The sequence below is a fragment of the Morone saxatilis genome, unplaced genomic scaffold, assembly GCF_004916995.1.
Source record: "Morone saxatilis isolate NCDOM2014 unplaced genomic scaffold, NCSU_SB_2.0 Contig20, whole genome shotgun sequence".
Classification (NCBI taxonomy): Eukaryota; Metazoa; Chordata; class Actinopteri; family Moronidae; genus Morone; species Morone saxatilis.
This window is the reverse complement of record NW_023339763.1, coordinates 13,830,581-13,846,192: the sequence shown is the minus strand read 5'-3', so window position 1 is coordinate 13,846,192 and position 15,612 is coordinate 13,830,581. Positions and strand designations below refer to the sequence as shown.

At 42.9% G+C, this 15,612-nt stretch overlaps 3 protein-coding genes across 3 annotated transcripts in view; all 3 read right to left on the bottom strand.

The window, feature by feature from the left end:
- LOC118331428 (serine/arginine-rich splicing factor 1) overlaps nucleotides 1–2,337 on the bottom strand; it is a gene marked incomplete in the record, with an annotated part of 3,659 nt that extends 1,322 nt beyond the window's left edge. Inside the window, 3 exon segments of the mRNA XM_035666361.1 lie at nucleotides 1–92; nucleotides 189–391; nucleotides 1,872–2,337. Of these exon segments, the coding sequence (XP_035522254.1) occupies nucleotides 1–92; nucleotides 189–391; nucleotides 1,872–2,065 (489 nt within the window).
- Nucleotides 2,338–2,717: 380 nt separating this feature from the next.
- Nucleotides 2,718–7,981, bottom strand: pigs (phosphatidylinositol glycan anchor biosynthesis, class S). Its single transcript, XM_035667129.1, has 12 exons — nucleotides 7,888–7,981; nucleotides 6,975–7,114; nucleotides 6,757–6,868; nucleotides 6,580–6,669; nucleotides 6,370–6,461; nucleotides 5,721–5,961; nucleotides 5,464–5,606; nucleotides 5,255–5,369; nucleotides 5,013–5,158; nucleotides 4,706–4,806; nucleotides 4,416–4,626; nucleotides 2,718–3,558 (listed from the first exon to the last, which is right to left on the bottom strand). The coding sequence occupies exons 1-12, from the start codon at nucleotides 7,904–7,906 to the stop codon at nucleotides 3,280–3,282; spliced, it is 1,689 nt and encodes a 562-aa protein (XP_035523022.1). The 5' UTR covers nucleotides 7,907–7,981; the 3' UTR covers nucleotides 2,718–3,279.
- A 1,136-nt stretch (nucleotides 7,982–9,117) lies between these two features.
- Nucleotides 9,118–15,612, bottom strand: part of aldocb (aldolase C, fructose-bisphosphate, b) — a 10,796-nt gene continuing 4,301 nt past the window's right edge. Inside the window, exons 2-9 of the mRNA XM_035666724.1 lie at nucleotides 12,953–13,069; nucleotides 12,019–12,230; nucleotides 11,421–11,475; nucleotides 11,166–11,326; nucleotides 10,958–11,041; nucleotides 10,682–10,856; nucleotides 10,339–10,538; nucleotides 9,118–10,231 (exon numbers count right to left, since the gene is read on the bottom strand). Of these exons, the coding sequence (XP_035522617.1) occupies nucleotides 10,139–10,231; nucleotides 10,339–10,538; nucleotides 10,682–10,856; nucleotides 10,958–11,041; nucleotides 11,166–11,326; nucleotides 11,421–11,475; nucleotides 12,019–12,230; nucleotides 12,953–13,064 (1,092 nt within the window). The 5' untranslated portion in view covers nucleotides 13,065–13,069 and the 3' untranslated portion in view covers nucleotides 9,118–10,138. The remainder of the gene's footprint in view (nucleotides 10,232–10,338; nucleotides 10,539–10,681; nucleotides 10,857–10,957; nucleotides 11,042–11,165; nucleotides 11,327–11,420; nucleotides 11,476–12,018; nucleotides 12,231–12,952; nucleotides 13,070–15,612) is intronic.

Sequence of the window (15,612 nt, the reverse complement as noted above, 5' to 3'; positions counted from 1 at the left end):
GGTGCCATCGCGGTACACATCAGCATAACATACATCACCTGCCTCTCGCATGTGATCCTTCAGGTCCTGCCAGCTTCCACTAGGAGGTAGGCCTGAGAGGAAAAGGTGGCGTTAGACTCGTACACTCACCCAAACACTTATGGTAAAGAGATAAGCGTAACATGCAGAGGGACGGACGGGTCACCCACCTGACACGACAACTCTGTACTCGGAGCGTCTGGAGGGGGGACCATGTCTTGTTCTTGGGGGTCCCATTCCACCGCCACCGCCACCACGGTCGCCGCCACCGCCGCCACCTCCTCCTCCCCTTCCACTTCTAGGAAACTCAACACGCAGGCGGTAGCCATCATAGTCGTAACCATCACGCCCGTAAACCGCATCCTCAGAATCCCTGTTACATAAACACAAATACAGTTTTACTAGTTGGCAAAAAGTAGCCGGTTGGTTTGTTTTGGTCGCAACATGTTGTCTTACAACTATTGGCCTATTACTAATGAAACCAGGGGAAAAGAAATCAATGAGGGCTTGTTAAATGAATGAATTTTTTTTGGCAGCTGAAAGCAAAAAAGTGAGAGAATTTACTACGCGCACAATGTGCATGAAGAACACACAAAGGCTTGGACTGGCAGCCACTCATGCGTTTCAAGCTTGGCACTGAAAATTGTTGACACATTGCAATCCAAAGTAGTTGTGAGAGTCCAAGTATGTGTGTGTTCTTCGTGCCCAGTGCATGTACACACAGTGAGCATTAACTGCTCGTGTTTGTGCAAAGGTTGAATCTATTAAATTTGCTCACTTTCCTGCAACCAACATTCCCATTTGCTCAGCCTTTCAGTGCAGTTTTATTGTGCATTCACAGATTTATCCATTAAACTGTTAGTTGATCTGATTTTATACTACTAATGTGCGACACTGAAAGACTGTTTAAACCTTACTTAGAGTCTCGATTGAACTAAAATGTGTAGGCAGTTAGTTGCTTTAATGGTCTGTGAGGAAAGGGTTTATAGTCCATCACAGTCTTTGGCATCTGAATAAAGAAATCAGAACTTTTATTTCCCACTGAAATACAGCTAGTCGAGTAAAAGTGTACAGCCTGAAAATAAAGCTTGTAAATCACAAAAAGTAGATCAACTTTGTTAGGAGTGCAACTAACATTTATTTTCAATATCCATTAATCTGTAAATTATTTTCACATTAATTTCTCAATAAAACATTGTACAATAGTGACAAATTGCCCGAGGTATTGTAAAATCACCATGTGCCTTGTTTTATCCGACCAACAGTCTAAAACATAAAAAAAATATATTTAATTTATTGTAATATCAGACAAGAAAAAGCAGCACGCGTTAACATTTAAGAAACATTTACTCAATTAATTACTAATTGCCGATTACTATTCTGTCTGTCCATTGATCATTTAATCATTGAATTGAACTCTTTGCAGATGTTCGACCTGAGCTTTCCTTACAAACTGGTTCTCCAGGTTGCAGCAGCAGCAGAGTGTGTGTTGATAACAGGTTTGTGTGCCAACCAACTCAACCTGCACGCCAAATTATTGGGCACACCCAACCTTGATACAATACTAACGCAGTCCACAACCTCAGTGGCGGTGGACTCAATACTAGAAGCACTTCTCAGTACAATGCAATACTATTCAATAGCACCGCAATCTGCACTACTGCCTCCAAAATGACCACGGGGAAATAATTAACACATCTGTACATTTAACGAAATTATATTTTTAAAAAGGGCGCAAGCTGAAGTAAATCCTAACAAAGTAACAAAGCGATGAGCCCAGTTATGTAGGTTTCTGCACAGTTTGAGAAGAGGTTTGGGTCAAATCGTCGAGGCATGGCGGAGCTGCAGCTCACCTCGGGTCCTCGAACTGCACGAAGGCAAACGGGGGTCCTCCTCGTCGGTTCTTCAGATCGATATCACGAATGGCTCCATATTTGTAAAACAAGTCTTCGACGTCCTTTGAGCGTATGTCGGGGGGGAGATTCCCCACGTATATCCGACAGTCGTTGCTCCCGGCCGGACCGCGAACTACTCCTTGACCAGACATGTTAGCACGAAACGAGCTACCGTTAGCAGTTACGGAAGTTAGCAGGCTAGCCAGCAGCTAACCGTGCGGCCAAACAAAAGAAACGCACGCTTCGGTAGTTCACGGTGTGTAAAACAGTGTCGGCGGATAACGCGTTTGCTCTTTACCTACAGCTGAGATAGCTAAAATCCCTCGGGGTGGATTTCCCAACAATGAAACGAAATGAACAAGAGCTTAAAAAACTTGCGAACCGCGAACCCCTCCTCCAACAACGCGGTTTAATTCAGCGATGTGAGGGATTACAGCCGCTTTTAAAGGTACGCACAGCGCCCCCTACTGTCCTGGAGGGAGACCCACATCCTACAGAGTATACTGAGTTCATCTTGGCCTCGGAACCAGGGTGCGAGTACACTATCTCACCTCAAAGCTTTAGATTATATCAACATGTATTTATTTATTATTTATTCATTTCATAAGAACTGGGTGAATTGTATCTGCTGATGAAAATCAGACAGTATTATTAAACACTCCAAAACAGCTACTACACGGAGCAGGAGGTGAGATTGTTTTGTCACCAGTATGTGTGTTTGTATTACATCCATCCACATAATCCTTTTTGGCCCTTTTCACATCTAACACAAATGTGAATATCGAAAAAAGGAATTCAGGATCGGTCAGTGACCCAGGTGTTTATATAAACACAAATGCATCTTGACTACATTAAACTTCGCCAATGCTTTGGTTTGTCTCGCAAGACAAACAATCCACTATTTGTGAGGTCAACAACAGACTTTCACTCTCAACTTGCAACATTGCTTTCTGAGTGCCAAATTGACTAAATAATGAATAATAAAATCAGGCACTCTTATTTTCTTGCTGACCACAGAGCAAAAACGTAAGTTACGACTTTAGTCTTTATTTGTTAATAACTTAGAATAGAAAGTGGAATTCAAATATAAAACTTGTACACATTTAAAATAATTCAAGCTTTCCCGTATACAGTGTCAGACAGCCCGCAACAGTCATTCATTACAATTTGACAATGAACACAATCCCTTACATGAAAACAATAAAAAACGATGCATTTGTGATTTGTATACCCCACACCCTAACGCTGCAAATGAGTCGTTCTTCATGCAAACCTTTGTACCTAAACGTGAAGGCCCCTGACTGTTTGTTCGTAATGTGTTTTTGTTCAGACCACAAGTTTATCACATATTCTCTTCAAGTGTTTCTCAGTCCTTCTTGGCTTGCCTTTCTCTGCGTCTCTGTCTAGCCTCAGACACTATTTTGAGCAGAGACAACAGAATAGGCACACACATGGGCAGGAAGAGCGGTATGTAGATAGCAAACTTCTGGTCGTCAGGAAAGTAGAGCAGATGCAGGAGCGAAGGGTCAAAGAATGCTCTCTCTGATGCCAAGATGGCCTCTTTACTGTACTGCAGAGCAAAGCCGAGGTTCCCAGCCTCCAACTCGGCCACAGCCAGCTGCAGAGACGTGACGGCACTGGACACCTGAGTGACAGCAACAACAATCACAGCTTAGATACAACTGATGCAACTACAGGAAGTTGTATAATTACCATAGGCACTGTCATTTGTACACTGGTCACAATTTCTCATTCATGCAGACTGACACTGGACTACCATTAGCAGACTTCTTGTTTTGTTTTCCCCTCACCAAACAGTAGTGTGTTTCATATCCATCCAGTTGGTGTCGTTTGCAGTTACCGTTGAAGTTGAGGAAGCAGTTTCTACTAGTTTTCACATTAATCAAAAGGTATATGTTGGTGGTTTATGGTTCTGACCATGAACCACAGGGTCCCTCCAATAATCAACTTACAACAACTTCTACAGCAGCTTTTGTTATATTTTTAGATGTAGCCTGGTACATAGCTAACTATGTACGTTGATCACATTTATATTCTTACCTTCCACCTAACTAAGCTCTGATTTGTTTTTCTCTTACTGGAGGAAACAGTGCTCAATGAGCACAACACTAGACTTATTTGAACCGCTTAACAAATCTGAGATGAGGACGGCGATTCAGAGGTCTGGAACCAGTCTAGTCAAATACTATTTGAGTGATCAGACACCCCAGAATGGAGAACCACGTGGCCAGATATGTACATCCCCAATTGGGTATATATGTCAAAACTTTCAGTCTGTGTCTGAATTTAATGTTTAATGGCAGTATTATTTATATTATTATCCATTTGGTGTGACCTTCTTTATTAGAAACAGCCAGACTAAAGGTAAACAGAAATATGTGGACAGTGCTGACACTTTTTGTAAGTTTGCATTTTATACACATGCACACAAATAGGCACAACAGAAACCTACTGGTTACTGCAGGTGTGCATGCATCTTACCTGCTGAGCAATGTTGTCATTGATAACAATGTTTCCTATCTGGTCCAGCAGCTGTGCCAGCGAGGTGATGGTTGTGGTTGCTGTTGCAACATTTTCCACACTCCGACTCCACATGAGACGGTCCAGCTCCCAGTCAGCTAGTCCTGTGCTGCTGCACGGAGCCACCAGGAAGCCAGGGGGAGGGGCAGACGACTGCACGCCCAGCAACAGCCTGACAGGACACGGTACAAGAAAGTTACCTCGTGTTTACAGGGAAAGCAATAATTGTCGTACTGTAGGTGTCTAGTTACCGAAGCTGTGCAAGGAAGACTCCCATGACTTTGGCCATGTTGATGTTGATGTCAACAGGGAGCACAGCCTCTGGTCCATAGAAACCATTAACATTATAGACCTATAAAAACATGGATAAATACAGTTTTTGCTGAATCAGTAATAGATAGCAGATAGAGCAAAATCACTGCATAGCTAACAAAATATCTGAGTAAGGAACAAGTCGTCGATCTAATGACTAACAAGTAAATCTCAAGCTTTTGCACCAAAGCCAAATTCATAGTATTTAGACTACTGTCACCTTGTGTTGCCCTCAGATTGTCTTACCATAATTCCACCCCAGCGCGGAGAGTGAAACGCATTAGACAGCACTTCCTGTTTCTTGTGGTCATGAATGTGAAGAGGTGAATGGTGGGCGTCCGGGACGTACAGAAGGAAATTCAACACCGGGTTGGAAGATGCAGCATTTGAGCCTCCAAGTCAAATGCAAAAAAAAACCAAAAACAGTTACACACATGTAAACACACCAGAACAAACACCAAGTTTCCACAGTGAGTGTCTTCTTTTACCCAGTCGAGCCTCCACAGGGTTGATGACATGCGCAAGGCTGTCAGAGTTGAGTGTGTAGGCGCTGCGGCTGCTGTCATAGCGTGGGTTTACACCGAGCATGGCATAGTACAAGGTCTGGAAGGAGAATATGTTCATTAACATACAGAAGAAGAGGATCTTGTCATCGTGACGTGGGTGCTGCACATTCACAAACTTGCACGCGCAGTACCTGAGAGTCGATGCTAAAGTTGGCCAAAGGGGCCAGTTTTGTAAGCAAAGGTTGGATGTAGGTCTGTACAGCACCCTCTATGTCCCAGTGTACTCGGTGTGACTTTGGGTCTGGGTTCAACAGACTGAATGTTATCTCATAACCTAAAGAGAAGGGAAGAATACACAGAGAAAAGAGTGTTCACTCAGTTGACGTATATACTGACTGGAACACAAATGAAGTTGGTCCACTGTCGCTGTGCTGAAACAAAGACCTACCTGGGCTGGATTTAAAGGCCCTCATACTGTCAGCGACGCTCTCTTTGTTGCCGGGGCTGAGGCGGACTCTGTCGCTGAGGGCGGCGGTGATGTCGGTGTGGCTAAAAGACATCACCTGCAGCACCTGTTTGATCCGAGGCTCCAGGTGAGCCAGCAATTGTTCTAGCGTCCTGCCCACTCTCATCTGGGCGCCAATACGCAGCAGTGCTGTGCGTCGCTGACCGATATACACGTCCACATCCTGCGAGGCATGAAGGTAGAGGTATTGGGTATTATATTATCTTTAACTTATCCGGAGCGACACAAATGACTCATTATTCTGTTTGAGAGCTGTGCAGAAGGTACTGTAGTAGTTAGTTAGTAGTTTGACACAGTAATTACAGGTTATTTTAGATAGATTATCTTCTTTTCAGTGGAAATGCTGCTTGACTCAGAGAGATCTGTGAATGTTGCTCAAAAAAAGCTAATCTCAAGTAAGTATGGAATTACATGCAGATTTTATTTAAGCTTTTAAACATATGAACACACACGCACACTAATGAAAAACTATGGGTATAAAGTATAGAAAAGGGTTAACAGTAACCAAACAATACTTATTAAAGCTAAATATATACAAAAAACAAAAAATCAAAGCATTGAGAGTTTTAACCTCCGGCAGCAGCGTAGATGACTCTGGGATCACATACACAACCAAAGAGCCACACGGACTCTCACTGAGCGTGTGCAGAGACAGATCTGCCTCTAAAGGAGAAGAACAAACGAGACAGAGAGAAATTTCTACCTGCGTTCTCACCGAGATAACAAAATGTTAGCATGTGAAGAGCTGAAAGCTGGATTTGATACGCAGACAACTTCTCACCTGCAGCAGTGGGCTGGTTCAGGGCATCCTCCTCCATGATTGTAGCTGTGCGGTACTTAGTCTCATACCTGTATCTCAAAGCTGTGTCCTCTGGAGACAAAAGGATTTGAGACAAGAATTAGCCTGCAGTCTTAATATTAAGTATCCATAAGACCACAGACAGCAGTAATAAATCACCATCTACTGTGTGTTCCTCATCCTGCGTCTGCGTCAGCGGGAACTTCTTCTGCTGTTCTGGCGTCACAGTTCCACGTGCAAACACAACCTCCACATCAGCACTCAACTGAAGCTAGACATGTAAAAGAAATAAAGAGAGGGACCATTTTTTAAAAAGGCACACACAATGAAGCAGAAGATGAGATATATATAAGTAATATCCAGAAGCACAAACCAACCTGTAGATTGGCCAACTCATTTATCTGACTGACAGGCAACCAGGCGCGGTACGTTTCAGTTGTTCGCCACCACAGAGGGACTCCCACGATGATGACCACCGCTGCTATGGACAGAGCAGCAAGCTGGCCACGCCTACGCTCTGAGAGACAAACAGAGACAGAAAGACAGATAAGCCTCAGGATGTATATGTATTCATACACTTACATACAGTGAGATAACATACATTTGTCAACTGTCAGATGCTTTTTGTCATGTCATAGTGTGGTTGCTCTATTATCTCTGGTTGTGTGTCATTTTGCAAATCAATGCGCATACAGGTCTGTATTTTTATGGAAATAATGGATTTGTATTTGTTCTTGCAGCAGTGTGACAAATATATTGATGTGTCTCTAGATTCATTCCTGTCTCACATTAACAGCCTGTCAATTGAGATATCGATACTGGTATCGAAATGTCAAATCACATATGCATTACACCTCACTGGACACCACTGACACTGAATGGTGACATTCATCATCAGTGAACATACAGAAAATGGCTTCAAGACGTTTAGTTATAAAGCTAGAAAATCACAATATAAGAGGAAATAATGTGTTTTCGCTCCGCAAAGGGGGACTTTAGTAACTCTAATGTTGTAGTTAAATGTGGAATAAAAATGAAATAATAAAAATGAAAGCCACAAACAGCAGGTGTGCTCGCAGTGTTCAGTGACAGTATAGGAAGGACATGCTGCTAGCTGTTAGCATGTGAGCTTGTTAAGATGCAGCAAACAGCGGCTTCGTGCTGGGCTCAACAATGTTAAATATGTTAAATATGCGCCAACAAACCGCAGTAAACTGGTGGACATGTTGCCTGTTTTGCAGGATTTATATATTATATGTTTATATACAATTCAGTAGTGAGTCTACTCACCCACTTCCGTGGTAGCCATTTCTGTCAGTGGGTGCGTTTGTTTTCTGAACACGCCCCGTCAGATGTCACATGACCGACACATCGGGAGATTCATGTGGTTGTTAACATAGACATTGTTAATGTGTATATACATTATATATACGGATCCGGATACGTACTTAGGGTTACAACAAGTTTAACCACACGTTGTCTTTAAACGTCCCCGGGAGGGCGGTGAGTTGGTTTCAGACGCAATGAGGGACAGTACCCGTCGGCCCACCCGGTATTGTTATTAAACGCACACACAATGTTGGTAACTAGCGCCCCAAGTGGTGGTTTAAATCTTCTCTGGCAGTACAAACATAAAGCTCCTGCCCTCCTGTTACTTTACTTAAAATGTTTAAGACATTTTAAAGCTTATTGATGATTTATTGTTCTGAATATATGCTGTATGCACTGCTATACTGAGCAGTGTTTGTTTATTATTATTATTGTTTACATATATATGTAGAAACACCCTAAAATACAATGTAATCCAATCCAAGGGTGATATTTGTTACAGGACTGTAATATGTGAATGTAAAGGGGTTTGTTTTATTGTTAGTGTCAAACACGTATATATTTACATGTATAAATGAAGAGCTTGACAGGTAACACACCTTTCTGTGTTTATGCGTTTTCACAATTCAAAATATAGGTCTATTAATCTATTATTACCAATGTAAACAAAACTGGACAGCATTAAAAAAAACATGAAATCATTTTTTCTATTTATTAAACTTTATTTCTCCAGAGAGATTTTATGCAGATCTAGGCTGTATTTTTCAGAAAGTCCCTGTACACTGATGATAGCAGGTGCACATTCACACCTAGAAGCTGCCCAGTACAACCAGTGTTGACACTGAGCAGCCTTACTGGAGCAGTGCGGAGATAAGGCCTCCTCAGTGGTGGGATGGGGTAAGCACTGCTTTTTCACTTTTTATTTATTAAGCTGATCTCAGCATCGAACTGATGACTTTCTGGTCTAACCTTTTAGCCTGCTACTTCAAGATTTAGCTAACAGGAAGTAAATTGAATGGAATCAGGAAGTAGAAAAAGTTGCTAGACTTGCAACACATAATGTGACACAAGAGGGCTATTGCATGACTGTTCTAGTGTCAGAAATACTCAATAAAAGTGCACCAGGAGAGAAGTTATCGGTTTAGACTCCATAAGAATAGCAGTAATAATGTCACACAAAGAGATCTCTGCTAGTTTTTAATGTTTATTTATTTTTTCTCCACTATTTGACACACAAAGTGCTTCAAGAACAATATTAACATCACAAACATCACAGTATTCCAACACAGCAGTGACTGTTTCCCCCGCTGCTGACCCCACGTATTGGTCCACATTATGGCTATAATCTAATATCTATAGACACCATCTCCTCTTCCTGTAGGGTCTGCCAGGGGGAATCAGGAGGGGAATGACACACAAGAGTCACATAATATCGACACCTTCACACAACTGAATACATTAATCACTGTATGTAATTTAAAGCTAATGTCATACTGAGAATAGACACACAAGATGTTTCTCTGATAAGTGGTGATAAGGAGTGTGAACACAAAGGTTAGGATGAATCATTAGGATATATTCTGGTGTGTGGTGGTTTATCACAGAGTGTCTACTGACCTCTGCTGGAGCAGTCTGAAAGTACGAGCACGCCACACTTTTTGGACAGTCGCTCAAAAGATCAAAGATCAACTCAGTCTAAAAAAAAGTCTTGTCGTCTTGTCCCCTAAGGGATGTACTGATGCCACCAATATTTAGTTGGTCCCGCTGTCAGGGTGGATGTTAGTATAGCATGAGCCAACACTGCGTTATGACAAAAAGCGAAACAGATTTACCATGTGGGGGGAGAAAGCAGAGTGTAGAGAGGTGTAGTTAAGAAGAGGCATGAATTAGATACTCACTGATTATCTTAATTTAATGTTATAATTTTGCAACTTCCTATCTCAGAGCCCAATAACTGTTATAGACACATAAAATAGATAGTCATAAATTGTCTCAAATTGATTTGTTCGATTAAATAGAAAAAAAAAAACAAGCCTGTTCCCTTTAGTATTGTAGTTTCACGTTATGTTTTTAAATACACATATCTAATAATGTAATTTTAATAACTCGGACAACTCTAAAGTACAGTAGACAGCGCAGGCCTGTGAGTGAGGGGGAATAGCAGAGCAGATATAAGACTACAATAAGACCACAGTTGAATGTGGTTTGATGTTTAGTAGGCGTGATTAGCCACGTAGAGGGACTTTCCAGCGGCACCAGCGGTCCCAGAAGACTCATACTTGCCGAGTGCAGCCAGACCGTTTGCCTGAAGAAGAGACCAAAAAAAAGAGGTAAATTTACAAAACTGTACAAAGGAAGTTTTAGTATAATTTTACTGTTTGTGTCTGATATCTGTTCACGGTTCAGTCTGACCTCAGCACGCTTGATGAACTCCTCGGTGGCGGCCTTCTCGTTGCTCAGCTCTCCTTTCCATGCGCTCAGGGCGGAGGCCTGCAGGGCGCGGCCGTAGGAGAAAGTCAGGGCCCAGGGCTTGGCGAGCGAACAGTTGTTGATGGCATTAAGGTTCACACTGGCCTCTTCTTCGGACTGGCCACCTGACAAGAATGTCACTCCTGAGGAGAAAACAGAAATGAGCAAAAACACACAGTCATCTATCTGCTCGAACATGCTTTCATAGAACGTTTAAGCCTTTCAACTCCATAAATCTCTATGAAATGACATAATTATTTCAGGAAATTATGGAAATGTCTCTGACCTGTGACGGCAGGAGGCACAGTGCGGCGCAGGGCAGTGACGGTTGCCATGGCGATTTCCTCGCTGCTGTACTTGGTGGGGCAGGAGTGTCCGGCAGTGACCATGTTGGGTTTCAGCAGTGTCCCTTCCAGGTATACGTGGTGGTCTGACAGAGCCTTGTAAACTGCAGCTAGGACCTAGCAGCAGGAGAGAAACATGTAAATTACATTTACACTTTACAGGAAGTATACAGTAGCATGTGTTTTATTTTTATATACATATTCCTCAGTAAATTCACCTTCTCAGTGACGTACTGGCAACGCTTCAGGTCGTGCTCTCCATCAGGAAGGATCTCAGGTTCCACAATAGGAACAATACCATTCTAGGAGACATTACAAAGTAGAAGTTATAATCAAACTCTTATATTTGTATAGATACACTACATGTGTTTCTTATAATTCCCAATAGTGACCTCCAATCCCCATCATCAGTGATCTCACACCGACCTGCTGACAGATGCTAGCATATCGTGCCAGAACATTCGCATTCTCAAAGATGGCCAGCTCGGATGGCTCGGTGTCGCTGATCTTCAGCACAGAGCGCCACTTGGCGAAGTCTGCGCCGTCCTTCTTGTACTGCGCACAGCGCTCAGACAGCCCATCCAGACCTACACTCCCCAACACATGCACAGAAGCATCCATCAGAACCACAGCAATGTAATGTTTGTGAGGTTTTGAGAGTGTGTTACTAATGGCTCTTACCCTGAGTGGTGGTCTCTCCATTTGTTCCAGCGAGGGGCACAACACCTTTGTCCACCTGCAAAGACGGAAACAGAAAATGTTTAAAACAATAAATACTTGGCTTTCTATATCATGTAGAACATCCAACATAAAATCCCACTGAATCTCACTCTTACAAGCAAACACAACTTTCCTTTTTCCAGTTTCTCCTCTCAACCTGATCTGCTGTTATGGGAGAGTCTGTGTTTCCATATACATTGTAGGAGCCTTTCTAGTTCTTCGAGCCAAACGAACGATCACTGTGTTCGCCAACCTGAAATACTTAGCTGTAGTATAATATCAACACTGTGGCTGCCAAAGCAAACAGCCACCAAATAAGGTTAAGCCTCCCAGACTCAGGTTCCTGTGTTTTAGGAAACCAGCCAATAGCTGAAACCAGTTAATTGTTAAATGTGTTTGGAATTGTACAAATAGAGGTGGTTGATGAGCATTATGTGTTTTATTCAATTAAGAAACTCATTTGAACTGAATGTAATGTACTGAATGAAGGCCACACCTATGTCCCAACTATAGAGGTTTAAATACATAGTGGTTAAGTACCACACTGAGCATTGTGTACCTTGATGCCGACAACAATGCCGCGGTCTTTGATGAGCTTGGCAAAGGGAGTTCCGTCGTCTGTGTTCTGGTAGAGGGTTTCGTGGAAGAAGATGACCCCTCCGATACAGCTGTCAATGCGCTGGTCGGCTGTGAAGAGAAGCTGGCGGTAGCGACGCCTGTTCTCCTCTGTGTTCTCAACCCCAATGGGGTTCAAACGTTTCGCCATGCTGCCTGTAGACAACACACGCAGGGACATTGAGTGAATGACAGCTCTGCAGCATCATTTTTAATGGAGCAGAACTAAACAACATGCATGAGAACATACAATGCAGTTAAAGATCTATTAACCTGATGTATACTTTATGGTATTTTTTGTGTAAAACCTTTACAAACTGAAATCCATGAGCCTTGACTATACATAAAAATGTCTTGATTTGACGTTGTTGTGTCAAACAGGACCTTTATGCATTCAGTATACCTCTGGATTAACATTACTATGATTTCTGTGTCCTCAGTTAGTGTCTGTACTGAGTTTTATAATGAGTCTGTGAAGCAAAAATCCAAATTTAGTCTGTGATAGCATAGGATTAAAGGTGGGGTCAGTCAATAGTTGATGGTTGAGTCTCATCCGTTCTGGCACTAGCGCCACCTATTGTGCTGTGTGGCTCACTCTGAGCCTTTTACCATCATCCAAAGTGGTATTTGATGACCCGGGAGTGACACTCAACACTCAACTATCTTCTCAACTGACCCCACATCTAACCTAAATGGTCTGACTAATCAATCTGACTTTGGTTTACACTGATTTTCCACTGATGTGTGCATGAAGGTATAGAAGGTTTGGTGTAAAGTGGTCATAAAGGTGGTGAGGATAAACCAGTTCCTTTACGGTTTTAGGATACTAATGGACAATTATGTTTAGAGAATCTGGCTTTCTAATTATGTTGTTATACCGGTGGACTCATCGGCTGCGAGGATGCCTTTTCCTGGAGCTACTATCCTCTGAGCGATTTCCTGAAGCTCCTTCTTCTGCTCAGCAGTCAGTGCGGGGTACTGGTGAGTCATGGTGGCTGAAGGAGAGAGAGAGAGAGAAAGCCATGGAGAGGTCACATTGTTTCACGGTATGTCAACCTGGACCACTGCCCAGCACCGGCCCCATTTGTTTTCAGCCGTCTATTGTCTATAAACATGGCTACCTCGCTGCAGCACAAAGCTCCTCTCAGTGAGGACAGGAGGATGGGTGAAAATGGAAAAAAAAACATGGCACTTAAAAGTCACACAATCCAAGCACCCAGCCTGCGTGTGAGAGACGTGATGAAACCAATGACTTCCTGCTTCCTGAGAGAAAAAAAAAAGATAACAGAAATAGCTACATTTGTTCAGTGAAATAGGCCTTTGTGAGACTATCATCGAGAATGCAAACAAAGCTTTATCACTGAACATTCACACCATCTGGGATTGAATATGACTGCGTTAACTCGAAGGGACAACGTGCTAACATGCACACACACGCTTCAAACCAGATTATTTTGTTCTCTGTTGCCTTCTTCGCTCTGCCGTAAATAAGCAGTTACATAACCTCCCTCCCCTCCCCGTCCGAACCACAGAAGACAGAGAGGGAGCGATTATGTCACAGGGCTCCTATACACTCTGCTGCCAGTCCTCATTACAGCAGCAGGACTGGATGCAGCACGGCCCATTTCTCTCCCCTCAGCAACACTCTCCTGTTTTCCCCTAATGTCATTATGCCTCTCTTTGTGCGCTGCATGTATAAATGTCTTTTATTTCTTTCCCATGATTAATACGCGTCGCCCCCGTACAGAGTCGTTCGAACCCCCTGCTCTGCTCAGTGAGGCGGCTGCTTCTGAGGAAAAGAAAAAAAATGCCATCCACTGCTGGGCACAGGGATTTGTGAATTCACATTTTCACACATCCCTGAAATGCAACACTCCCACTAATGCCAGGGAACAAGCTGTGACTTCCCTTTATGGTCCACTGCCCCTGTTGCCAAGCCACTCCCAGATTTGTTCCGCATCACCAGTGTACTGGCTTGTGCCACATTTTGGACCTGCTATAGATTGATCTGTCTGATGGACGGAAAACTCTCCTTTAGTGTCAAATACGAAGGTTAGCTCCAGTCAGCTGTGTACAGAGGTGTCGTGCTGTCAGACAGCTGGACACAAATAGCTATGTGTACTAAGTATAACTATCATCTAGGGATGAATAGGATTTTATCACCAAAGAGAGACACATCTTGGTGTGAGGACAAACACACAAAGTAAACTAAAAGGAGGGTTCGGCATCAACAATAAACTCATCTGTACACCGGATTCCCAACTGAGGCTGGTTTGCTGTGGCAGGACACTGCCTGACATACACTATATCCTCTGTGATAATCCTCAGCTTAAACCTATGAGATAACAACCTTTAGAGCACGCACACGCAGGCCTCTCGATGAAAACTGTGTGCAGTTCCCGCAGCACAAATGTCAAGCCCAGCTCCGTGCTAATAGTTCAATTCTACATGCAGGTGAAATTAAAGAGGCCTGAGGGGAGCAGGTAGACCGAGTGTATAAACTGCATTCAGACCTCTTCAGGGAATAAGAGAGGGTATTTACACTTGATAGAGGCCAACCCAAGGGCACAGCCATGATGTGTGTGATCTTTGTTTGCAGCCTTGCTCCACTGTTAGCCAGACAAAACCCATGCTCAGCAAATACCTGCTATCTTTTGAGAAGCACCTGCGTGTTTCAACAATACTTTTTGATTGACTTTGAGTCCAGATTGGTTGGATTTCTGCTGGGAAAACATTTCGAAATCAATGGAAAGAATAATTTACCTTTTATAGTGCATGAGGGGGGAAAAAAGACCTTGTAGGACGATGTCCTGTGTGGATGTGACCGGCCTCTGACATCCTCACATACATCAACTGTGAGGTGTTGTTGACAGTCTCAATCAATCAAAGAACAGCTCAAGCACAGATTCTTTCTTGTGCACCAATATTCAACAACCACCTAGGGTCAAATCCCTCAACACTGTACACTTTAGCCGGTAGAGGAAAGGTTGCTTTTGTCACTACTGGTAATATTGTTGCAGCAACATTGACTGTCATGTGACTGGCAGGTGTGTACACTGTCTGACCTGACTCACATTTCTATTTGGTCTCAGTTATTAGTGGGCACAGACGAGACTACAGCCTGATTATTGTTAATGGGAATTATACAAAGCAGAAGAAACTCAGTGTTGTTGAATGTCAGACATTTTTTTAGTCACAACAGTTATTCACGTACCCAGGAGACACTATTAGTATTTTCAATTTTAGTATCTGCTGCTTATGTGTCTCTAGGAAACGCTCTCCATCCATAGGGAACTTAAGAATATGAAGCTCCAGTTTGTGCTGCACACTCAATAATTACCACCTGCTGCAGGCCCAGCACCACAGTGACTAACTAAAATAACAATACAATAGTAAATAAGGGAATATATCATGCTTAAAGTGGCTTTCTCTCCTTTACTGAAACTGGTAAGCTTTAGGTATCCTGCTCTTGACTAAAACCCAAGGAACAAACTGGGTTGAGGTCAATTTTAAAGGTAATTTCAAATCCTGCATGCCC